General features: G+C 39.7%; 1 protein-coding gene across 1 annotated transcript in view; it reads right to left on the reverse strand.

The window, feature by feature from the left end:
- CACNA2D1 (calcium voltage-gated channel auxiliary subunit alpha2delta 1) overlaps positions 1 to 27,640 on the reverse strand; it is a 1,018,968-nt gene that overhangs the window by 102,719 nt on the left and 888,609 nt on the right. The window contains 4 exon segments of the mRNA XM_040413129.1: positions 4,297 to 4,353; positions 5,291 to 5,365; positions 14,886 to 14,960; positions 17,845 to 17,913. Of these exon segments, the coding sequence (XP_040269063.1) occupies positions 4,297 to 4,353; positions 5,291 to 5,365; positions 14,886 to 14,960; positions 17,845 to 17,913 (276 nt within the window).

The raw sequence follows: 27,640 nt of genomic DNA on the forward strand, positions 1-27,640 counted from the left end.
ATTCCTTTTAGTTAGTGGTCAATATACCCTTATCCAAGGTTATTTGGAATGTGTCATTCATGAAAACTCTGTCTATTCTTTAAATCAATACAAAATAGTGTTGATAATTAATAAAACCACTTTTTAAGGAAGTACATTAAAAACAAATGATGTGCCTTACTTATATACTACTTATTAGCTATAGGGGTGCAGAGGCAGTATTTGCTACCAGGCTCCAGATCCTGTGGAGGCCCAAAGACCTCCTCTGCCACATAAGAAGATACCAGAATTATAGAAAGCACATGGTAGGTGAGGGGATTGTTACAGATTTGCAGTGGGACCCAGGACTTCAAGTGTTCCAAAAATACTAAGTCCATCTATATACTGCATGTATACTATTAATAATATGTTCTTATATCTCCAAAGTTTTCTTAGCACGCATATCTGCAGATAAACCTAAAAATACCTTAAAGGGATTTTCCAGGATTCCTTTGATTTTCGGTTAGATCTTTTACCGTGTTTGACCTAATGAAAGAATCATACTTTCCTGGTCTCAAGCCCTGCACCCTTGCTGCATTCATCATTCTTCCAATTCCAGGATTGTTTACTGATGGTCAGACTATAGATAGGCTCATGAGCACCACTGCAACCAATGACTGGCCTAGGTGGTCATGTGTCCTGAAGTGACACGTTACTGCTGGGTCACTTGCTGCTTGGGGACACATTGCTGTTGAGGCCAGTCATTAGCTGTAGCAGCACTAGTGACCCTATCTGTAGCTTGACCAGGGGTAAACAAGCTCAGGACTGGAAGATCACTGGATGTAACCAGAGAGCAGAACCAGAACGAATCAGGGAAGGATGATTCTTTTATTAGGTCAATCACACTAGGAGGGGCCTGCTAAAACTGAGATAATCCTGAAAAAAAAAAAAACTTTATGTGTAAATAGGATATTACTGCACTATAGCATATCCATGAGATTGTACTGTGACAAAAAATGAAAATTAATTCACTCTGTGCAAGTTGGCAATGAGAAGAAATACAGTAGCACTCAGTTATTGCCAAATTATGACTATTTCCCATCATAGGCTATCTTGATGGTGATATGTGAGTGCAAAAAGATCCCTTTATACTTTACTACAAATGTGCTGTAAAGTATATTTATAGATTAAAGGACAATTACTAGTTTCAGATTTCTGATCCTCTTCTTCATTCATAAATAAATATACATGAATAATAGATACAAATAATAAAAATGCAAAGGAAGACAGTTTCTTACATGCAATGGATAATGAACAGAAGGACCAGATCAAGCAGCATGCAATGCCAATGCAGAATAGATATGTTTCCATTCCAACCAAAAAAGAGCAGAAGACAGAAGAATATAATATAAAGTAATAAGAAATGCACATGATGCTTTTAATAGAAAATAAAAATAGTAAAAATGTTTTTGCACTGAATAGCGTTGACTTATAATGATGTATGTTTTTATAGTATTCAAATAAAATAACATAAAAACATGGCATGCTAATCAAAACAGGCAATGAAAGAAAATTAACCAAAGTACAAAATTAGTTTTCAGACATAAAACATTTCATGCAATGTATGATGAACTTTTAGGGTAAATTTCTATTCTGCATGTTGATGTGGTGCTATGTGCCCACTACTTTCCCACTATCCAGGACGGACACAGGAGCAGCATCACTCACTTAGCTTCTGCCTGGCCGTCAGACTCCTGTGTCCCTTGCTGCAGACCAAAGTCTGTGTGTGCATTAGTGAGTCTTTTCCCTGCAGCACTGAAGGGGTTAATGCCTTTTCTGACTCTGTTCTCAGCAGCTTGACTAATGAGCTAATTAACTCACCTTTTATAGCTTTTCCTCTGACGTCACTTCCTAGCCTGTGCAATTCATCTCTGTTTGTCTTCAGAGATTCCTAGGTCTGTCTCTAGCTAGCTAGAGCCTATAAAAGTTCTATACTCCATTTGTATCACTGTTTACTGACCACTGCCTGCCTTCTGGATCCTGAATCTGTGCCACCTGCCCTGACCTTTGGATTGTTTCACGGATTCGCACAAACTCTGCCTGTCCTGATCTTGGCCTGTTATTGACTATGTTTGCCTATTTCTTTGGTGCAACACACCAGTGTCTCTGATTCCCCGTGGGACAGCAACCGACTGCAGCCAGACTATTCCAAGAAGTAGCGGATAAAGCCCTTAGGAATAGCCCAAAGTCAAACTGCTTGGTTGGCACAGTGGATCCACCTCCCGCAACATATCTGACCTAAGGGGTTGTATGGAACTGATTTTAAGTTGTAGAAATTTCTGCAACAAATCTAGTGTATGAATTTATCCTAATGATCATGCAATTAAAATGTATAGCATGATAGTATTTACTTAAAATGAGTACACATATCAACTAAGCTAATCTAAATTTATTGTATTCATTTATTGTATTACTCATTGTATTCATTTTTAAATGATGAAGATAATTAATGATTCTCATGATTACATTTATTGTTCAGCATGAGGAGATTGGCATTGCTGTTAGGAATATGTCACTGAAAGGGGATTTATCATCAGGGGCATTCCAACAAACCTTAACTAAGTGAATTAAATGTGTTTAGATTTTTTAGTTTGGTGACCTGCATAGCATTGTATGTTATAGTGCATGAGTAAATGCTTATAATCAACAGGATATACAAATAAAAATAATGCATGTATAAACACAATCGCATAGGGAAAAAAAATATGAACCAATGTTTGTACAAGGCAAAGAAAACTATATTCATAGGTCAAACAAAAATACTGTAAAGTAAAAGGGCACTTTCTTCAGATTTGTCCAATGCATATTGAAATGCAGATAACACAATAGTAGATGTTCTAAAAATGTAATACAGTACAAATAATAATTCTAGATGATGTCCACTTTGACCAATAATCTTCTCTTTGAAGTATCCCCTGATGATAAGCCAATTGATGGGTGCTTCTCTATCAGGACCTCTACCAATCAGCTGTTAACTGTGTCAAAAACCTGGGCAGGTAGGTTAAGTTTCCCTGCAGTGCCTCCATAGGGGAAATAAAGCTTTACACTAGGGATGAGTGAAGCGTTTCATTCACCATCAAAAATTTGCGCTTGCAAAAAAGTGTCCCCACAGCTTTAAACGCTCCCTCTGCCAGTCAGATTAACATGGCTGCACATCTCACAGTGCTTTAATAATCTCATGCATGTGCCGTTACTGCGCGTATCTGCACATGTGTGGATGATATGCCTACAACTCTGCATCAATGAATAAGCATGCACCACTAAACAAATTTTTAGCAAGGCATGCTCAAGCTTTGATTCATTCTTGTAGGTATATCACCTGTGTATGGACAAGATACTCACACTAAAGGCACACATGCAAGATTATCATGGTCTTGTGAGATGTGCGGCCATGTTAGTCAGCTGGCACAGTGGGGAATTTTTTCAGATGAATGAATCGGTTCATACAAATCAATTTGCACATCCCTACTTTACACAGTTCCCATCTAAATGATCAAAGGTTTCCCTAGGTAACACATGAGTGACAGATGCTCTTTGAAGCCAGTCTCTACTCTGGCTAACAGATTAGGTTCCAGAATGTAGGATTTCTCATGGTATTTGAAAATGGGGTTTCCAAACTATAAAACCCTTAAGAAGGTAAATCTAAATATTTTTTGTTATTGCTTATAAGTAGCAAATCTTTTTAAGAATGTTTCCATCTGTATCCAAAATGTGCTTTATTCCTTAACCCCACCTTGCTTATGTTAAAGTAAATTATTAAAATATGAATATAGTAGTCAGAGTAGACCCATAACTGAAATGTTATAACTATATGAGAACTGTGAAGGTTCTATAATTCCTACTTTTACTTTGTTGCTCTTGTAAGATCATCTATTAACATTTCTTACAGCAGAGTTCACTCCAAGCATCAAGTTGCCCATACTGAGATAAAGCATATTAGTAGGCTTGCAAAGGCTGATTTTTTTTAAAAGCACTAAAGGGGTTGTCCTATGACAACAACTTATCCCCGTTCCACAGTATAGGAAGAAGTGTTTGATCAGCAGGGGTCTAACCACTGTTACTGCCGCAGATTAGACATGTTTCCCCTATTCTGTATATAGAGAATAAATGGTTGTCATGGGACAACCCCGTTAAAGCTTTTTAAATTTTTGTAATGTGATTTTCAAATATGATAAAATAGCGACTATACTATGGAAACCAAATGCATGCTTACAAATAGATACACAATACAGCCTTCTAAGTTAGTTGTTTGAGCTTTTCACTGACATTCAATTTTACCTGGTAACCAGGCCTTCTTTTCCTCAAATTTACCATAGGAATACCTAAGCCTATAGGCTGAAGTAGCAAAGAAAGTTGAATTCCTTCTTACATATTGAACATTCTGTCTGTCTGTCTATCAGGGGTTGATTGGCCATAGACCCTATAAGGAATTTTCCCAGTGGCCTGATGCCCATAGGGCCACCCTAGCCCTTCTCACTACTGCTGGCTGAGTACATACGACTGGGGAAACAATAGTGGTCATTATTAGAGGAAGTCCAGGCAGCATGGTGCAGGTGGGTCTGGCTTGGTGTTGTAGCCTACATGTCATCTCCCAAGCCCCCTGCTCTGTATCCAAATTCTAGACAATTGGAGGAGGAGGAAGACAGAACATGGCAGCTATTGATGGCTACCACAGAGGGACAGCTGCTGGGAAGGTATTTTGTGCCTCACTGTGGTATTTGGTTCTCTAGGATGGTATTCTAAGATGCACTATGGTATTACTGACCCTGCCAACTTTTATTGGCCCCATCTACTTGTGTTGCCCCACCAGCTGTCAGTTTTGACCCATCTACAACATTGAGGCTACTTTTTGTTTTTGTTTTTCCAGGGCCACTTTATGTTCCCAGTCTGACCCTGCTGTCTATCCTTCCCTCCATCCATACATGTCAGCAGAGGTGACAGGTCCGGTTTAATACTTAGCAAGTTGATGAAGAATGACTCAGTACTCCAAAGGAACTTTGAACTGATGTTCCTTTACAGTGCTGCTCCCTTCTTCATTTTCTCATAAAAAAAAAATAGTGAGAACATATTGGGGGTGGGGGTGTTTGTAGCTTGAATTCAAAACTTCCAGGGTGGGATACAATTTTTCATAATAAATACTAATTAGTTAGATCCAATCTATTCTCTTAACTTGAAAATATGCATTAAAGACACTGTTGCATTTTTATTTTATTTTTTGTATTAATTACGGGTCAATAATACATAAAATACATTTTACAAAGCATATTCATACCTTTGGTTGAAGATTTGGATGGAGCAGGACATAGCCATTAGGGTCAAGAGCAAAATAGTATCCATTAGGACAGAGCTAAGGAAAAATGTATAACATTACAAATTTGAAACATATTGCTGCACTTTATATGTTCACCTTAGAGATAACTGTAGTTATTCATAATTTATTTCTATACTTGTTCAGAATTCTACTGGCTTCGTTTGGACTAGACAGTGGTTTAGCTCAATTTTACTGTCTGAATGTTCTAAATGCATAACTGTCTCTCCAACAATGCACTTCTGTCTGGTCCATCATGTCATTAAATTGTTGTACAGGATAAGCAAACCAAACAATTTACAAGGTTACTCTAAATCATGTTACGCAAACTTGTATTGAGTTATTAATGCCATTCAAGTGCAAAGTTTCCTTTGGACATTACTTTGTTTTATGTAAATAAAAATGGTCTCCCTAGGACAGACTTACAAATCATTTAAATGAAATGTGTCATCAGAAAAAGACCTATTGTTTAAATCATGTTTTATATTTAAACGTATTTGTTTAGAATTTTTGGTGATTTTTTTCAAATCATTTTTCCATGTCACTATCTGTATTTAAAAAATGTATTTTATCCTGCAATTATTACACTGGTCACTAGGCCTATTAATAGGTCATGATTTCCTGTTCTGTAAGGTAACTTTTCAGTAGCTATTATTATTATACTACAGAAGTTACATCTCTGTATAGATAATACGGGATCCACCACTCACAATAGGTGATATTATAGCTTATTAATTCTCTCTTGAACTCTTCCATATAAGTCAAAGTCGTCAGCTCCTGCTGTCCACTGTATTTATGGCTCACGTAGCTGCTCTCAAATGACAGGGAGTCTTCAGATATATTTGGCCGTTTGGCCTGTGTGAAGATTTCACAATTTCTTGCTGTGATTTAAATAAGTAATTTTCTGATTACACATTTCTCTTAAGAATAATATGCACATGTCATGGTCAATGCAGTTTTTTCTGCGGTTGCATTTAGTTGTTCAGTTTTTTCCGCGCGGGTGCAATGCGTTTTTCACGCGCGTGATAAAAAACTGAATGTTTACAAACAACATCTCTTAGCAACCATCAGTGAAAAACGCATCGCACCCGCACTTGCTTGCGGATGCAATGCGTTTTTCACGCAGCCCCATTGACTTCTATGGGGCCAGGGCTGCGTGAAAAACGCAGAATATAGAACATGCTGAAAAACAACGTGAACTGATGCGTGAACTGATGCGTGAAAAACAACGCTCAAGTACAAAGCACCATAGAAATTAATTGGTCAGGATTCAGTGCGAGTGCTATGCGTTCACGTCACGCATTGCACCCGCGCGGAAAACTCGCTCGTGTGAAAGGGACCTAATGCTGATGAATAGATCTGCCACTGCTGATGGTGGCTATTTATCATCAGCTCCATCATGCCAATGCTGCTGTATGCCTGCCTACTATCATGTTCTGTATTGTATAGCTGCCGCAGCCTCAATTGGTGCTTCCCCTACTTATGCTTTCCATATCCACACTGTATTACTGCTGCTCACAAATGTTCTTCTGAAATTAACATTTGTAAGTGTCTAAACAGGGGCAGATATCTGCCTCCATTAAGGCATAAATTTTGGAATGCTTTTGAAAATAAGACACAGTTCTTTTTTTCAGATAACACAGTGTATGTGTTTATACGCCACCTGCCTCTAATAAGGGACAATTTTTAAAACATTTTTTTAATTTTAAAAATCATAAATCGCGACTATGAAGTGTGTTATTAGCCCCTTGGCAAAATATGACATACTAGTACTTCACAGCAGAAAGTGACTTTCCGCAAATGGACATACTAGCATGTAATGATGATTGGGCTGGCACAGGAACTGTGCGTGCCTAATCAATGCAGGGGGCAGCAGGCCCGGCGCTTTCTGTATCCTCTGGAATTGCTGCAAACGCTGATGCCGGCAGATTAACCCCTTATATGCCACAATCAACACTGATGATGGCATATAAGAGGACCACAGAGGGAGGGGGCTCCCTATGCCTCTCCATCAGCCTCCTGTACTGCGATGACAGGAATCCAATGGCTGCCATGGCAACCCCAGGCCTCGCAAAGGCCTCAAAGTTTGCCGTGTACAGAAGCCTGTGAGACCCAGCCCCTAGGCTGGGTCTCACAGGCACACTGTCAGTGTGAAACTGACACTTTCAATGTACAGGGTGGGCCATTTATATGGATACACCTTAATAAAATGGGAATGGTTGGTGTTATTAACTTCCTGTTTGTGGCACATTAGTATATGTGAGGGGGGAAACTTTTCAAGATGGGTGGTGACCATGGTGAGTCGGCCATTTTGAAGTCGGCCATTTTGAATCCAACTTTTGTTTTTTCAATAGGAAGAGGGTCATGTGACACATCAAACTTATTGGGAATTTCACAAGAAAAACAATGGTGTGCTTGATTTTAACGTAACTTTATTCTTTAATGAGTTATTTACAAGTTTCTGACCACTTATAAAATGTGTTCAATGTGCTGCCCATTGTGTTGGATTGTCAATGCAACCCTCTTCTCCCACTCTTCACACACTGATAGCAACACCGCAGGAGAAATGCTAGCACAGGCTTCCAGTATCCGTAGTTTCAGGTGCTGCACATCTCGTATCTTCACAGCATAGACAATTGCCTTCAGATGACCCCAAAGATAAAAGTCTAAGGGGGTCAGATCAGGAGACCTTGGGGGCCATTCAACTAGCCCACGACGACCAATCCACTTTCCAGGAAACTGTTCATCTAGGAATGCTCTGACCTGACACCCATAATGTGGTGGTGCACCATCTTGTTGGAAAAACTCAGGGAACGTGCCAGCTTCAGTGCATAAAGAGGGAAACACATAATCATGTAGCAATTTCGCATATCCAGTGACCCCCTTAGACTTTTATCTTTGGGGTCATCTGAAGGCAATTGTCTATGCTGTGAAGATACGAGATGTGCAGCACCTGAAACTACGGATACTGGAAGCCTGTGCTAGCATTTCTCCTGCGGTGTTGCTATCAGTGTGTGAAGAGTGGGAGAAGAGGGTTGCATTGACAATCCAACACAATGGGCAGCACATTGAACACATTTTATAAGTGGTCAGAAACTTGTAAATAACTCATGAAAGAATAAAGTTACGTTAAAACCAAGCACACCATTGTTTTTCTTGTGAAATTCCCAATAAGTTTGATGTGTCACATGACCCTCTTCCTATTGAAAAAGCAAAAGTTGGATTCAAAATGGCCGACTTCAAAATGGCCGCCATGGTCACCACCCATCTTGAAAAGTTTCCCCCCTCACATATACTAATGTGCCACAAACAGGAAGTTAATATCACCAACCATTCCCATTTTATTAAGGTGTATCCATATAAATGGCCCACCCTGTAGTACAATACAGCAATAAAACGTCAACTCTTCCCGCAAAAAACAAGGCCCTACACAAGACGATGAGCTGAAAATTTTAAAAAAAATACGGCTTTCAAAATATGGAAACACAAAAACATGATTTGTTTTTCAAAAATGTGTTTTAGTGTGTAAGATTGAAATAACTAAAATAAAAAATAGTCATATTAGTATCGCTGCATCCATAATGACCAGCTCTATAAAAATACCACATGACATACCCCCTCAGGATAATGCTGTAAAAAAATAAAAATAAAAACAGTGCCAGAACAGCAATTTTTTTTGTTACCTTGCCTCACAAAAAACCTCATATGTACCTCAAAATAGTACCAATAATACTGTCACCTTATCCCGTAGTTTTCAAAATGGGGTCAACAAAGTTTGTAAAATCATATTTGAATAATTTGAGGGGTGTAGTTTCTAAAATTGGGTCATTTATGGGTGGTTTCTATTATGTAAGCCCCACAAAGTGACTTCATAACTGAATTGCAGAAAGAAAAGAGGTTACAGCAGCATCTCCGGTCTATCCTTTATTGAAGCCTTGAGTGCGTACAAAAAACAAAAATACAACGTTTCGGCTACATAGTAGCCTTTATCAAGCAATGTAGCTAAAACGTCGTATTTTTGTTTTTTGTACGCACTCAAGGCTTCAATAAAGGATACACCGGAGATGCTGCTCTTTTCTTTCTGCTGTTCAGTGGACTGCTGTGGATCTGCAGTCCTGTTGTGGCTGATGCATTCCGGTATTGGTCGGTGAGGTCCGTTGGTGCTGCTCTACACCTTTGCCTTCATAACTCAATTGGTCCTTTAACCCCTTAAGGACGCAGGGCGCATCGGTACGCCCTATTTCCCGAGTCCTTAAGGACTCAGGGCGTACCGGTACGTCCTAACTTGAAATCAGTATTCCGGCGCCCCAGGGGTTAATCGGAACGGGATTTCGGCTGAAATCATTCAGCCGGCATCCCATAACAATGCAGGGGGGGTCATTTGACCCCCCCGCATCGACGATCGCAGAAAACCGCAGGTCAATTCAGACCTGCGGTTTTCTGCGTTTCCGGTCCATTCGGGTGTCCTGTGACCCGATGAACCGGAAAAAGACTGCAATCGGTGGCGTAATTATACACCACCTATCGCAGTCCGAGGATTTGGAGAGGCGGTGCTGGCCCTGGTGCTGAACACTGCTGTCCAGGGTGCTGATTGGTGCAGGGGAGAGAGGCGCAAGATTCAAACTTCCTGCGCTCCTCTCTCCCCTCCTCTTCCTGTTCTGCACGAGCACCCGGCAGCATCGTCCAGCACCAGCTCCTGTGTCCCCCTAATCGGCATCCATCACCCTCCTGCACCCATCGCCACCCAGGTAGGTTAGGGTCAGTGAGGGAGAGGCACCGTTGGGCAGGGAAAGAAGGGAAAAGTTAGTTAGGAAAAAAAAAAAAACTTTTATTCCAAACTTTCTTTGATCCATCCATCAGACCCCATAACCCCCCTGCCACTAGAGAACATAAAAAACGATGGCTCTCAGACTTTGGAGACACGGAAACAATTTTTTTCCCCCAAAAAATATTAGTTTTAGTGCAGGCATCCTCAAACTGCGGCCCTCCAGATGTTGTAAAACTATAACTCCCAGCATGCCCAGACAACCTACAGCCATCAGCAGGGCATGGTGGGAATTGTAGTTTTACAACATCTGGAGGGCCACAGTTTTTAGGATGCCTGCTTAGTGTCTCCAAAGTCTGAGAACCATACATATCGGGCATCGTCGCGTGCCTAAAAGTCGTCGCTATAAAAATAACTTTTGCCCAAATGCCTCGGATGAACGGTGTTAAAAATATAAAATAAAAACGGTGCCAAAACACCCATTTTTGGGCAAAATTTCCATTTGAATCCTTTTTGCCGGTAATAAAGCAAGGGTTAACAGCCAAACAAAACTCAATATTTATGAACCTGATTCTGTAGTTTGCAGAAACACCCCATATGTGGTCGTAAATGGCTATATAGCCGCACGGCAGGGCATAGAATGAAGGGAACTCCATACAGTTTAAGGAAGGCAGATTTTGATGGACAGTTTTATTTTTGACACCATGTCCCATTAGAAGCCCCCCCTGATGTAGCCTAGACTAGAAACTCCAAAAAAGTGACCCCATCTAAGAAACTACACCCCTCAAGGTATTCAAGTTACTTTACAAACTATGTTAACCCTTTAGGTGTTCCACAAAACTAAATAGCGAATGTAGAAACAATTTTAGAATTTAATTTTTTTGTTACATTGCCTCAAAAAAGAGTGATATAGAGCAACCAAAAATCATATTTACCCCTAAAATAGTCCCAAAACAACAACCACCTTATCCCGTAGTTTCCTAGATGGGGTCACTTTTATGGAGTTTCTACTCTAGGGGTGCATCAGGGGGGCTTGAACGGGTACATGGTGTAAATAAACCAGTCCAGCAAAATCTGCCTTCCAAAAACCATATGACATTCCCCTTCTTCTATGTCCTGCGTTTAGCCAAATAGTAGTTTACAACCACATATGGGGTGTTTCTGCAAACTACAGAATCAGGGCAACCCATTTTGAGTTTTGTTTGGCTGTTAACACATTTTTTCCAGTAATAAAGTAAGGGTTAAAATGGAAAATTTTCCAAAAAATAGAAATTTCTAAATTGTTTCTCCATCTGCCATTAACTCTTGTGGAACACCTAAAGGGTTAACAAAGTTCGTAAACCCAGTTTTGAATACCTTGAGGGGTGTACTTATTTAGATGGAGTCACTTTTTCGAAATTTCTATTCAAGGGGTGCAACAGGGGGCTTCAAATGGGACATGGTATAAACAAAACCAGTCCTGCAAAATCTGCCTTCCAAAACCCATATGGTGTTCCCCTCCTTCTATGTGCTCCCGTTCGGCCAAACAGTAGTTTACAACCACATATGGGGTGTTTCTGCAAACTACAGAATCGGGGCAAGCCATTTTGAGTTTTGTTTGGCAGTTAACCCTTGTTTTACTCCTGGAAAAAAAAAATTATATTGGAAAATTTTCCAAAAAATAGAAATTTCAAAATTGTTTCTCAATCTGCCATTAACTCTTGTGGAACACCTAAAGGGTTAATAAAGTTTGAAAAAACTGTTTTGAATACCTTGAGGGGTGTAGTTTCTAGAATGGGGTCATTTTTGGGAGGTTTCTATTATCTGCGCCTCACAATATGACTTCAAACCTGAACTGGTCCATAAAAAGTGGGATTTTGAAGATTTCAGAAAAATTTCAAAATTTGCTTCTAAACTTCTAAGCCTTGTAACATCCCCAAAAAATAAAATATCATTCCCAAAATGCTACAAACATGAAGTAGACATATGGGGAATGTAAATTCATCACAATTTTTGGGGGTATTACTATGTATTACAGAGGTAGAGAAACTGAAACTTTGAAAATTGCTAATTTTTCAAAAGTTTCAGTACAAATTGTATTTTTTTTATGCAAAAAAATTTACTTTTTTGACCTAATTTTAGCAGTGTCATGAAGTACAATATTTGACGAAAAAACAATCTCAGAACGGCCTGGGTAAGTCAAAGCGTTTTAAAGTTATGAGCACTTAAAGTGACACTGGTCAGATTTGCAAAAAATGGCCAAGTCCTTAAGGGGTTAAAAAGCGGGTTTTGGAAATTTTCTTAAAATTTTTAAACATTCCAACATCCCAAAAAAAAAAAAATGACATGATGCCAACATAAAGTAGGCATATGAAAAATGTAAAGTAATCACTATCTGTCTCAAAAGTAGAGAAATTTTAATTTTCAACATTTTCGACATTTTTAGTAAATTTGGCATTTTTTTATAAATAAAGATGAAATGTATCAACTGAAATGTATCAACTTAAATTTACCACTGTCAAGAACTTCAAGGTGTCATGAGAAAACAGTCTCAGAACAGCTTGGATAAGTTAAAGCGTTATCACCACATAAATTGACACATGTCAGATTTCCAAAATTTGGTCTGGTCCTTAAGGTAAAAAATGCCTCAGTCCTGAAGGAGTTAAATAAGCTGTTTGTTAACACCGATAAGTTAAGAATTTACACTGGCACACTAATATCTGGGATTCAGTGAAACGCAAAAGAGCAAGGAGCGGAGATAATTGTTTAAAATCTCATTTATTGGTCTAAAACATTGATATAAAAAATTGGTACAGTATTCTGGACTGGAGCATAAATAAAAAAAATAGGAAAAAATAAATATAAGAATAAAGAATGATGAATAGTACAGTAGTCCAGAAGAAAATAGTCTTATAATTTTCCAGGAAGAATGCCTGGTGTTCCAAAGAAAAAGTCAATGAAGAAATTGGTGGAAAATAGAAATAAAATGATGAAAAGCGAGAAAAAAGAGTCTCAGTGTATAGACGTAGTCGTCTGTGCCTGTGCGCCAGAGATGGTACACTGTGTTAGGGTGATAGTTGTGGTGCACAATAAGGAGTGCTAGTTATAGTAGGAGTAAGGTAATAGATGTTTTAGAGTGGTTGCATCAAATGGTGATGGCTTATTAAGAGGTAGTGTGGCAGGCGGGTGAATTGTGAGGATCTCCTGTGGCGTCCCACACGGAGGTGATTCCTCTGCCTGTTACCTTAGCAACCTCTTCTGGGTGCTGCCGATCTGATCCTATGTGCTGCGGGTGGGATTACCGGCTGGTGGGCAGAGTGCGCGTGTGCTCTAAGCCCCACGTGATGTCGGCAGCGAGTGCGATCCTCAGTCCCGACTTCCCACCTTGTGAGCGAAGTACACAATGGACTCTACGCCCCACGTGGTATTGGCTTCCCACGTGATGTGTAAACGTAGTCTCGCATGGTCTAAGGCGATCGGCTTCCCACGTGGTTCAGGGCCGCTGGATTGTGCGGATCTGTACGGGTGATATGCCGGCTAGTTAGTTCTTGTGGAAGCTCTTCTTTTTTGTGGTTGTTGTCCTCTGTGAGCGGGTCCTTCAAAGCCGGGAAGTCGGGACTGAGGATCGCAATCGCTACCGACATCACGTGGGGCGTAGAGCACATGTGCACTCTGCCCACCAGCCAGTAATCCCACCCGCAGCACATAGGATCAGATCGGCAGCACCCAGAAGAGGTCGCTAAGGTAACAGGCAGAGGAATCACCTCCATGTGGGACGCCACCGGAGAGCCTCACAATTCACCTGCCTGCCACACTACTTCTTAATAAGCCATCACCATTTTATGCAACCACTCTAAAACATCTATTACCTTACTCCTACTACATGTACTACATGTACTACAACTAGCACTCCATATTGTGCACCACAACTATCACCCTAACACAGTGTACCATCCCTGGTGCACAGGCACAGACGACTATGTTGATACACTGAGACTTTCTTCTTTCTCGCTTTTCATCATTTTTCTTCTATTTTCCACCAATTTCTTCATTGACTTTTTCTTTGGAACACCAGACATTCTCCCTGGAATATTATAAGACTATTTTCAACCGGACTACTGTACTATTCACCATTCTTTATTCTTATATTTATTTTTTCTATTTTTTTATTTATGCTCCAGTTTAGAATACTGTACCAATTTTTTATATCAATGTTTTAGACCAATAAATTAGATTTTATACAATTATCTCCGCTCCTTGCTCTTTTGCTTTTCACTGAATCCCAGATATTAGTGTGCCAGTCTAAATTCTTAACTTATCTTTACGTAACCCTGTCACTGGCTGGGTGAGCCAGATAGACCTAGAGCACCTTGCATGATATTAGACGGGTGAGCACCCACACAACTTATTGCCTGTTTGTTAACACCATCAACCATGCATTTACCCAAAGCTATACATGTCAAACCGACATTATTTACTATTACTGTCATTGCGTTAAGGGGATTAAAAGGAGAGAAGAGAGCAAAAAGTAAAAAAAAAAGTAAAAAAAAAAAAAGACAAGAGATAAAAAAATATATAGTCCATGGAGACCTCACAGTGTCATGTACTAATTTTCAGAACAGTTTTGTTTTGACTAGAATAGATTTGGACCTAAATAAAAAATTTTGACCTATTTCGCGAATCAGATCAGAAACGAATTTCAAGAAATTGCTCATCTCATAAAAATGTATTCTGCCCCTTAATCTAAAACAAAATTAATAATATAAACCGTATAACATATTATAACATGTAATGCAGGATATACAATAAACTTACTGTAAATCTAGGAGTAAGTCGTTTAATGTCTTTCAAAGAAACGTCAACGCCCATAACACCAAGTATTAACTGGTTCTGAAACAATAAGGCACACAAAAAGAAAGTCAACACAATAGCTAGCTCAAAAAAAAAAAAAATAGCTGTGAACTGAATGATGATCATAAACTATACATATATAACAAGATATGAATGCATCATAGTATCTGAAAATGGTTACATAATACCTAGGGTGCATCATGAGTGATAATAATGATGTAAGTAGCTGAGTGCAGGCTACGTTAATATACTTCCTACATAAATAAGGCTTATTGATTGTATTTTCCCCCAGACTTCAATTAAACATTAGAGTTTTCTTTTGGTCTCATGGAACCAATAAAGAATATCTAATGTGTGTGGCCAAGTTTATATTACATGGACTTTTGTCAGGAAGCCCAGAGTGATTTTCCCTTCTGAGATTAGAAAGTCTAATAAAACAAATGCTTTAATAATGATTCTAAGATTTATACTGTGGGTAGTTTAAAAGCACCATCAATAACCACCAGAAATCAACAAGGAGAACGCACATGCTAGATTTCACTTTACAGTACAGAAATATAGCGTGCCATGATGAAAATGACTGAATCTCCCTGTCAAAAGGACAGCATAATATGTCTCTATCCACACTGGTTTATTTTTACAGTGCAGGAGGAGAGAACTAGAAACAGATGACTACATATGTGAAAGCATAACAGGAACATAGATATATTTTAAGGAGAACCTATCAGCATATCAGCAGGACGTGTATATGTGTTTTACTGCAAAAATCATTAGCTTGCCCCAAAAAATATAAATTTTTTATAAATTAACACAGCAGATACCAATTGGTAACAGAGCAGTAACCTATTCGCTCTAGCAATTCTGCAGAGAGCACCTATTTAGTCAGAACTGTGAGATCTTGCTAGTTACATATGTCGTAGGGGATTATGGAGGCCACTGAGAATCCTTGAAAGCAGTTAACCAGGTTTAGAGCCAACACTTGGAGGGAAGTTGAAAGGCAGAGGGAGCTGAGCCACAGTAACCTCACACAAGCACTACTCTTCTAATAGACCTCTGCTTCTGGCTCGGTTCAAAATGCTAGTTCCAGCATTGAAGGCTGCAGGGAACAGTTGATCTCTGGACATCACCAGTTATTACATCTGACTTCATATGCTGTTGGGGGGAGGGTTGCGAGAAGCCATTGCATACACCAGGAAGCAGCTAACCAGAAAGTTCCGAGCGGACACCTACAAGAAGTTGAGAGGAAATGGAAGCTCATCTGCATGGCCACTACACTTTGAATGGAGCTATGCTTTTAACTCTATTTAAACTGGTAGACAGACATCCACCGATCTGATATTGATGATCTATCTTTAAGGGGGGGGGGCACAGAACTACAGATGCCATAGAAAAGAATGGGTCCGCAACCGTTCCGCAAAATTGCAGAATGGATGTGGACTCCTTTATACAGTCATGCGAATGTAGCCTAAACGTTTTTTTTTTACTGATGACTTATCCTCAGAATCTGACACCTGGGACCCCCGCTGATCAGCTGTTTGAGAAGGCAGAGGCACTTGCTTTAGTGACACAGCTTTCTCCCTCCTTTTCCTAGGCCGAGTGACGACACATTCATGTATCATATGGCCTAGGAGCCTAGCCCCATTCAAGTGAATGAGGCTGAGCTGCAATACCAAGCAAAGCCGCTATACTAGATATGACACTGTGTTTGGTAAGCCGACAGAAGGCAGCGGCACTCAAAGAAGCACCGCTGCCTTCTCAAAAGAGCTGATCGGCGGGGGTCCCGGGTGTCGGACCCCCACGATCAGATAATGATGACCTATCCTCAGGATAGGTTATCAGTATTAAAATCTTGGAAAACCCTTTAAAGTATCTTTATGATATTAAATGTTTTAAATATATGCCATATATATTGAATTTAAAATAACAGAATTTATTGTATAAAAAGTAATACACTACATGGCCAGAATATGTGGACACTCCATCAATATCATTAAAGTCCACTGTATCTATGCCCATTACTACAGTAGTATATTTGAAATGAAGCACAGCTATTACAACTCCATAGGACTAGTGGGTGTGGATAAAGAGCTTGATGACTTACAGTGTGCTACTACCATAAAATGCCCCTTTTTCAAAAAAAGTCAATTTCTTTCCTGATACTAGAACCTCAAAGTCATCAAAGCATTTTAAGACATTGTTTGGTCTTGACTTAGCTTAATAGGCTCTATATTGGCCCAGCCTTTAGAAAAATGTCATAGCTGCATGTACAATACATAAAAAGTTTTATGGTCAATTGTACGGCATAACAATGGAAGGTCCCTTTACTGGCCTTCCAAGTAGTATACATACTATATTATCTCATCTGCTCCTTCACTTCTCACACTTATAACACACGTGTTCTCCAAGATGTAAATACAGCAATTCTGGTAAATTCTGTGTCATAAAATGGAATATATGTAGGTTAGCAGGGATGAGCTTAAATACTTATTGTAATAAATTACACCTCCCTGGAGTGCAATGATATTGGCAAGTCATAAAGAAAGCAAACTTTGCTGTATGGAAATCCTGTGTGCTTAGGGCTACGGATAATCCGAAAGGGAAATTAGGAACATATTTTAGGTAGATATTACACATTTCACCTGCTTTTATCGTAAAAAATAAATTACAGTCATCAGCACTAAGCACTTACATACGGAGGTGAGTGATGTTATATTAAAGCTATTATTAGCCTATTTTCCCCTCACTGGTCCATTGAATTGAGGGTAAATTGCAAAGTTGTGTAATTACGAAATTGCAAGTGTGTTAAATAGTGTCAAGCTTTTATAATAACAAATGGTAATTGGTGTTTTAGCACCTCGTTCCTAAGGTCAATACTAATAAAGTGGTGCCCTGAAACAACAAGACGTTGATCTGTAAAACTTACTTTAATTTCTTTTCTGTCCCCTGTCACATTGAAAACAGGCAACGTACCGGTGATAACAAGACCTAATTCCTGCAAACATAAAGAAAAGTCAAGATTACAAATGTATTTATTTATTTATTTTTTAATTTGTGCATCACATCATTGTTCAGTTCTCCCATACTGTCTGAACCTTATTGCCCATATTATTATGATCCATATTATTCTTTCAGACAAAAATATTACTGGATGCCCCTAAGGATAACTACATGTATTAATTATGCTGGTTAGTAATATAATAGATACAAGCTGTGTGCACATTCTGGGAATTTATAACAGTTTGGCATAATTTTGGTTAAAAAAAAAAGCAAAGCAAACTAATGATAGTGGAAAGGTTCACATCACAGTAAACTTCATAAACAGTAACTATATTGGAGAATACTGGAAATAGGCTCCTTTAGTGTTTGGCCAGACACACGGGTGAGTTGAATGCAAAGAACTCGCAGTGTGTGTCACTGTGAGGTCCTGTTCTGGCGTCCCCTTCTCTGACAGGATCGCAAAGCTTTATACTGATTTATAATGCAGTGTGACCCTGGTATCTACTGAATGACACTGACATAATTCTGTCAGCGTAATACAATACATTTCAGAACTGTCCGGGTCACACAGTATTATAAATCAGTATAATGCTGGGCGATCCTGTCAGAGAAGGGGACGCCAAAACAGGACCTCACACTGACACATACTGTGAGTTCCTCACATTCAATTCACTCGTGTGTCTGGCCTTATAGTACATGACGTGACATTAGTGAGTGTCTTATTGAACAAACTTTTTTTCCTGCCTTATTGAGGTTATTTTTAACACCGCAGTAATGTTGTAAAACAGTGTACCCAATTCCATTGACATCTATACTATAGCATTTCAATGGGTTTTGCCCCCGGCGAGGATCAGGGGAGCCGGAGTATGTGCATTAGGCCCTGAACCCAGGAATGGCAGGGCTCCATAGGAACTTAGGGACATATTTATTAAGACCGTCGTTTTAGACCGAAGCCCAAAGCTGGCAATGATTCTGCTAATGTTATGAAGACCTCTCCATAACTTCGGCACATCCAGCTCCAGTTCTAAATGTAAGACAGCTTCCGAGCTGTCTTACATTTTGACCATTTTCTACGCCTATACGAAGCATATAAAATGATGATTAAGATAGGCCTGCCAACCCATCTCCTTCTCTGCCCATGCCACGCCCACTATTTTGGACCTGGTGTGAACGGGGTGATGTCGCAGATAGTGGCGCAACTAACCGCCATCTGTGCCTGAAATTTCAGAACAGCAAATTACCCCCTTAGTGTAGTTCTAATAGATGCATTGGAGTCTATTAGAGAAGCAATCTGATGACTCCTTGCTATAGATCCCTAAAAAGTGTAAAAAAAAAAAAGTATCATCCCCCTTTCCCCAAAATTCAAAAACATTTTTAAAAAATATTATGGGCATTGTTGGGCGCTAAAGCGCCTGTACTATTAAAATATAAAAATTATGTATCCCATATGGCAAATAGCAAAACTGAAAAAAAGTCAAAATGGCCTTTTGGTAGCTTCACCTCCTATAAAAAAATTTACAAAAACTGATCAAAAAGTCAACCACACAAAAAATACAGATCTTCCCGCAAAAAAATTTGCCATCACACAGCTCCATACACATAAAAATAAAAAAGTACACAACCTAAGTACAAAAAGTACAGATTATCCAGCTAAAAATGAGCCCTCACACAGCTACATACACATAAAAATAAAAATAAGTTATGGGGAACAGAATGTCACAATAAAATGGAAAAATTCTAAAGTTTTTAATTTTTTTCAGTATTAAAACGCAAAAAAAACTATACATATGTGGTATCGTTGTAATTGTAGTGACCCAGAGAATAAAAGTAACAGGTCATTTTTCCAAAATAGGAAATTAAGTAAATAAAAAAAACACAAAAGTGTGGTGGAATGGTACTTTTTTTATAATTTTAAATAAATGTAATTTTTTTTTCATTGTATTCAACCGTAAATAGTGCCATTAGAAAGTGCATCTTGTCCCGCTATCAAAAGGGCCTTAATACAGCTATGTGATTGAAAGGCCCTAGCGCTGCCCTACTTGTAGTATTCCCGTATGACGCTGGTGGGCGAAGCCTGACCAATGTTAGTTAGGCTCCACCCACCCACTTAGTTTGTGACTACTACTAGTAGAGCAGAACTGGGGCCTGATAGATGCCGGATCGAGTGGATGGAATGCTGCGGTGATGAGCGCTCCGAAGGGGGGCCTAGCTTGAAGTACAGTGACATGTGAGTGTTGTGGCCCAAAGCAACCACCCCCCGCCGGGCCCAGTTATGAAAAAAAGATCCAGCACTTTGAATTTTGACACCAGATCCTTTTGTTCTCCAGGAAAATATTGCCTCCAGAGGTGTCTGACAGCCTCTTTATCCTCTCTCTTCCTTAAAAATACATACACTATGCTTAGCCAAACCAAATGAGTAAGTATATGGGGGATACAGGAGAGACAGCTGTGGGCTGACAGCTATTGGATGTTTATGGGCAAATTTTATATCATTTTAATAACTTTTATAAAAATAAAAGAAGAAAGAAAAAAGAACAACTTAAGGATTTAAAAGTATTTAGATTATTTAGATTATTTTTTTTTTTTACATGTAAAGGCACTTTAACAACATAGTTATAGATATACAGTCACTAAATGGAAAATACGCAGACTAGGTAACTAAAATAGGTAGAAAATAGTTCAAATAGTCGTACATTAAAATTATAAATGACTGTAAACACTGGACTGGATGTTTATACAGGTTACAATGTGAGATCTAGTCATACCATCTGCTGTATACATGGAACTTACGGACACACTCACACTATACTATATCGTATGTCCACCCTTATAGGCATCAGACAAAATAGTCTTCACTGCAGATTTATTTAAGCTAATTAATAAAGTACAAATAAAGTCTAACATGTCCTTAAGGTTTCCAGTAAAAGTACAAGACTATAAAAAGGTCTGGCCAATGAACTGTTGGTCAGCAAAGTAGAAATAGATATAACAAATAAATCTATTAAGTGGCTGTTTTCAGTGCTGTATCCTGTCAGATACACCAGAGATGCCGAGAAACTTTACTGTAATTGTAAGGAGATAGATTTGCTGTATGACAGTAAGTTTCGCTAGCATGGAGCAAAGGAACAGTGTCTAAATGTTGCTAAATGCTCGGATTTCCTGCAGATGTTTACACCACAAGAAGAGCAAGCAAAGATAAGAGGCAATACTATATGCTTTGTCAGAAATACTGGCAAAAGAGCAGCAGCTAAAGAACAGAGTCAGCAGAAAACAAGTGCAATAAATTACATGTAATAGAGCATTGCATTGTAATCATATTCCAAACCTTTTAACAACTAGGCTTGCGGCATTGACTAAAAATGTCATCTTAATAGTAAAACCTCACGTAGCTTTGTGCAGGTTTGTATTATTCAACATTTTATAGATAGATATCATCTGTATAAATAGTAGAATCATTTTTCAAATTAATGGCATCAATTCTCCAATGCTGAATCAAAACCTGTTAAAGGAAAATTTTTATTTTCAATTTTTGATATGTTATAGGGACAGCTCTGAGACCCCCACCGATCGCTAGAACGAGAGATCAGAAGCGCTTAGCTGAGCGCAGCTTCTCCTTGCTGCTGAGCGCGAGACTGTAGACAAACTCATAGACTCTCTATTGAGTTAGTCTACAGTCTTGCATTCAGCAGCAAGGAGAAGCTGAGCACTTCTGACTCCTCGTTCTCAGAGCTGGGACCCCTTCTGATACAGCTGGAAACACTTCTGATATGTCCCTATGACATATAAAAAAAAAAAACTGTAGTTACTCTTTAAATTAAAGAGCAACAATAGATTTAAAGTTCATCTGGTTGTGATTGGAAATGGTAAACAGTCTATCACAGGGATCAGCAACCTTCGTCACTCCAGCTGCTATGAAACTACAATTGTGAAACTAAAACTCCCACAACTTATTTGGCTGTTCTTGTAACTCCCACAGAAGTGAAAGGAGGATTCTGGGAGTTGCAGTTTCAGAACAGCTGGAGTGCCGGAGATTGCTGATCCCTGGTCTAGCAGCTTATCTGACCTCCTGTAATGCAGTTGGGCACTCATTATGGCCACTGCATGCTATATTTCCAGATAAATAAATAAAAATTAGAATAATTTTTGCTTGATACCTTTTAATGGTTAACTTAAAAGATGATGACAAAGCTGCAAGCATTCAAGACTACTCAGGTTTCTTCATCATGCATGATATAAGACAGACACTATCTGAAGATTCACACAGTTAAACACAAAATTACATAGGGACAGTGAGGTAGATTTGACAAGATACAGATCCCCAATACATATCAGGACTACAAGATCCCAGGTACCTTCACCTGCGCAACGCCAAATGATGTAAAGCATATCAATATGAGTGGAGGACAGAGATGAGGGAAATTGTGAGAAATTTGATTTGGCAACTTTGCCAAAGTTAGCCAAGAAATTAATTTGTCATACTGTAGATCAGGTATACCCAGGCCACTCTGCATTAAGGTATGGCCACACAAATTGTCCTTGCTGTGGTGAAGAACAATGCTGCCAATTAACCTGCAGCTGCCTTTCATTTAATAATGAAGACTACACTCTATAGTCCTCTCTACATCTTGTTGACTTTTGTAGGACATGGAGACTTTGAAGATGAGGATGGTCATCATTAAGATCTAGTCCCCTAAGGGGTGCAGACTGGAAGGTATTGGTTGGCACGCTGGCAATGGAGTAATAAAAGCTTCCATCTTATTGGTATTGAATTACATTTATGGCTGATGTAGGAATAAGTAAATGTAGGAATAAATAAATAAAACTGATGCAGAATATGTCTCCCTGCACTCTTCCTGCACTCTCCCTCTCCAATATTCTTCTATTAATCATATTCAGCAACACTGTCCCTAGCGCATGAGCGTTTACCGTGTCTCTCCCTATGCTCAGCTCACAGGACAAAAGAGGAGACCATGGGGAAGAGGGTTTTTATAGGGCTGTGACATCACAGGGGATGAGTATCTGTGGATTGGCTGGCTGCATGATATTATGGATGATCTCGCGTTCCCAAGCTTCTTACTTTCACTTTGTAACACGTGCAGCCGTCATTTTAAGAAAAATCGATTTGTTACCATGAAGGACAAGGAAATTCGGATTTGTTGCAAATCGTAGTTTTCCTAAACCTCAGACCGAATTCCGCTTTGAATGCTTTGCTTCATTCAACACTAGTGGAGGAGTAAACAAACAGTTGTAGCAGTAAATTGCTGTAGCAGTTATAGGTAAGGAGTGTTGTTCATTGATAGAAATCCAGTCTGTTGTGATGAACTCAAGAGGTCTTAGGGACAAAGGGGGTCATTTATCAAACAGGTGTAAAGTAGAACTGACTTAGTTGCCCATAGCAACCAATAAGATTTCACTTTTCATTTTAGACAGCTCCTTTGGGGGAAAAAAGGAGGAATATAGTTGCTATGGGCAACTAAGCCAGTTCTACTTTGCACCAGTTTGATAAATGCCCCCCAAATTCCTTAGGAGATGTAGGAGATAAATCCAGGCAACACATTAATTCCTGGTCTGAGTGTGTTAAAGATTGTCATGAGCTTTTATTCTCAGACTCTACTGCCTTTCTGAGATTTGAAATTCGCATTTAATAACAAGACTTTCATATCTGTGATGTTGTTGTGGTCATGGCTACAAAAATGTTTCAGTACAGGTAGATCTATCCCTTTTTTATTTTATTGTGTGGTGCTAAAATGTCATTCTTGTTTTAAGCTCTTGAACAATTTCACCTACATAGAGACCCCCAGACTCTCTTGTCCATCTGAGATTTGAAATTTCCTTTTAGTATCAAGCCTTTCATATCTGTGATGTTGTGGTTATGGCTACCTAAACATTTCAGTTCAGGTAGATCTTTCCTTTTCTTGTTTTAAGCCTCTGACATGTTTTACGTACATAGAGACGCCCAGTAGGACATCTAGTACATATAATCAAGTAGACTACATTTGGTGTGGTGCAGATGAAGGTGCCTGGGATCTTGTAGTCCTGTATTGGGGATCTGTATCTTGTCACATCTAACTCACTGTTCCTATGTAATTTTGTGAATAAATGTGTGAATTTTGTGTTTCCAGCTCACACAACACCTCCTTGCCTCGTCCCCTCTCTGTCGTTGTCTCTCAAGGCTCTGTCCTATGACCCCTGCTCTTTTCAATCTAAACATTTGGCGTGGTACAGTTCATAGAGTCCCATGGCTTCCAGTATCAATTATATGCTGATCATATGCAAATTTACCTCTGTGGTCCAGATATCACCACCCTACTATCCAGAATCCCACAATGCCTATCCTCTATAGCCTCCTCTCACTTTCTGAAACTTAACATGGATAAAGCAGAATTTATCATTTTTCCCCCATCTAACTCAGCCCCATCTTCAGACCTTTCTATCATAGTTAATGGCTGCACATTCTCCCTGGTCAACCAAGTCCGTTTCCATGGAGTAATGTTCAATCCTGCTCTGTCCTCTGAACCACACATCCAATCTCTTTACAGCTCCAATTCAAAAATATCTTTTGGATCCACATATTCCTCAATCCAGAGTGTGCAAAAATGCTTGTACATGCCCTCATCATCTCCCGCCTAGACTACTGTAACTTTATCCTCTGTAGCCTCCCATCTAGCACTCTCAGACATCTCCAATCTATCCTTAACTCTGTCACCAGGATAATCCACCCCTTCCCATTATTCTCCTGTCTGTTCTCCCGGCCAATCCCTTCACTGGATCCATGTTTTCCAGAGAATACAGTATAAAACACTTACTTGATGTCCCCTCAATACATTTGTGACCTCATCTCTCAGTTCCTTCCCAAATGCAATACCCGATCCTCACAAAACCTCCTTTTCTACTCTCCTGTTATGTCCTCTTCCCACAATCGCCTCCAAGGTTTCTCCAGTGCAGCCCCTGTACTCTGGAACTCTCTACTGCCACATATCAGATGATCAACTACCGTGGAAACCTTAAGAAAACCAACCTCTACAGACAAGCCTACAACATACAGTAACTCTGTGTCACTATACAGCTATGACCAGCTTTCCCCTCAATTACTGTTTCCTTCTCTCATTCCTCGTAGATTGTAAGCCTTGTGGGCAGGGTCCTCTCTGCTTCTGTACCAGTTTGTAACTTGTCTTGTTCATTCTTATTGTACTATTGTTTTTTTTTTTAATTATGTATGCATACCCCTTTTCCTATGTACAGTGCCATGGAATAAATGTCACTTTAAACCAACTGCCATCAACCAACTGCTATCTCTCAACTGGTGACAGATAAGTCAGTGGCTTATCTCCCGGGAATATAAAAGGATAGAGTTAAAATAATCAGTTTACCCCATCCTTCTCTTCCTCAACATCATCCAATGGGTAACAAATGGGAGCTATCCATTCTCGGTAGGTTAATATGTATATGGTCACCTACAGAGCTAACTATAAGCCACTTTAGTGAAACAAGGCATGCAATATATCCACATTTGCTAAATACAATGTCAAATACTAGATGTAGTGATATCATACCATGATACTAATGTAATGATAATATCATATACAAGAGTCATAAGGCAAGGGACCATCACATGTAGGATAGCCGGTATACTTGGTTTGGGTCCATCCATATGTAAACATCCATCAGCATCCACAATGATTACGTACAAGGCCCTTCTATACACGCCTGACTGAACTCCCACCATAAGTATCATATACATTTTTACTTCTATATTTTTCACTTGATATGCATCAGCCTCCTGAGGAACCCATTTCTTTGTGGGGAAATGCGTCGTGGAAAATTTTTCTGTAAGTCCGATGTATTAGGGACATCCAGGGTCATTAGGTATAGGTACGAGGACGGAGCAATCCCACCATCAGGGGCTATCTCCGTGCAGAGGCAATATTATGGTTGGCTCAGGGAAAGAGCAAGGGCTATCTTGTTCTGACCATATTTTGGGCCCATACGGCCCCCCTGTCCCCTTCCCTTACCTTTGCCACTTTACCTCCCGGGTATTGTCCCTTGCCTTATGACTCTTGTGTATGATATTATCATTACATTAGTATCATGGTATGATATCACTACATCTAGTATTTGACATTGTATTTAGCGAGTGTGGATATATTGTTTACCTTGTTTGACTAAATTGGCTTATAGTTAGCTCTCTAGGTGGCCAATAATCTTTAGGGTCTCCTCTTTTAATTATTGACCTTATTAAAGTAACTTGTTTTTAGGCGTCCGTTTTTTTGACTAATAAGTTTTGTTTTTGTGTGGATACCACTAGTAAAAATATGGATTTTGTACATGTTTTGTTAAATAATATGTATATAAACCTTAACAGTAAATATCATAGGGTCTTTTGAAAAATGCCCATGCATATTAGTCTAATGTTGATCAAAATGGATGATTTAAACCAATATGATCATTTGTGGATTTAAGTTTAATAACAAATGATCTTCTTAGGTGACCAAAGAAAATAAATTGTCTGCTTTGAAATTTACGTCTCATAGTTTCAAATAAAATTCCAAGAAAAATACTTTGTACTTCACCCCGTGTCACTGGACTGTACAGCCAGTGTGAAGAACTAAAATGGCCAAATGTGTATGGCCATGTCTACAAAATGAAGGCTCAACAATAGTTAATTCAAAGGTTGTTCTACCACCAACCTACTTCTATGTACCATGTATGGCCAACTTTAGACCCTGCGATATCATGTAGTTGTCACGGTATGGTTCACTGTGACAGTTGTGGCCGTGTAGGCTGGCTGCATGCCCTCTCACATACTGCCTGCAGGCTGACTTCTGTGTATGCTGGTTGCTTGGGGCTGCGTGCTGGCTGTGGTGTCTTGTGTGGACTACTGCCTGTGAATGTGTGCACTCCCCATGTCTGCTTCTCTGTGCAGTTCCTGTCTCTAATGCCATGCAGGCTGGCTGCAGGCTTCCTAGCATACTGGCTGCAGGCTGACACCTGTGTATGCTGGTTGCTTGGGACTGCGTGCTGGCTGCGATGGTGTGTGTGAACTGTGGCCTGTATTGTTTGTTCTATGGTTCTGGTACTCTTGGTTCTGATGGGGTTAACTTCCCCTGGTCTGTTCCTGAGTGTGTCTTATGAAGTGCCCTCATTAGGCAGCTATATCTATCTGTGAGCTGTGGGGCTTTGGTCAGTCTATCTTCTGCCTTGCTTGGTGTAGCCCTTGCTGCTCATCCAGGAGTCAGTCCTTCCTGTGCCTTACTGGGTGTAGCCCCTTGCTGCTGACCCAGGGGGTTTGGCCATCTGTCCTTGTTTGTGTAGTTGCCTGCTAAATCATTGGTGTTGTTGTTGCTTTGTCTCTTCTTCTGTACCTGTCCTGTGATGATGTTGATGTTGTTATCCTTGTCCATGCCTTGCCTGGTCTTATGTACCTGTTCTCTGTCTGGATCCACTCTGTCCATATTTAGCCTAGCAGTGCTCTAACTGCGTCTGATAGCTTGGCAGTGCTAAACTGCTTCTGTTCCTGCCTGTTCAATGTCCAGCCTGGCAGTGCCTACTGCTTCTGATCCAGTCCGTTCCTTGTCTGTCCTGCAGTGCCTTACTGCTTCTGTTCTTGAGTATGTCCTGCCTTCCCGAGGGGGTCCCTGGGTTCTCCGGAGGGAGTATCTGTAGTCTGTGTGCAGCTCTGCCTGAGACTACCATGCTTCCATTCCACTTGGGGTCCAGGCATC

Source organism: Bufo bufo, chromosome 1 (assembly GCF_905171765.1).
Source record: "Bufo bufo chromosome 1, aBufBuf1.1, whole genome shotgun sequence".
In the NCBI taxonomy this organism is placed as follows: Eukaryota; Metazoa; Chordata; class Amphibia; order Anura; family Bufonidae; genus Bufo; species Bufo bufo.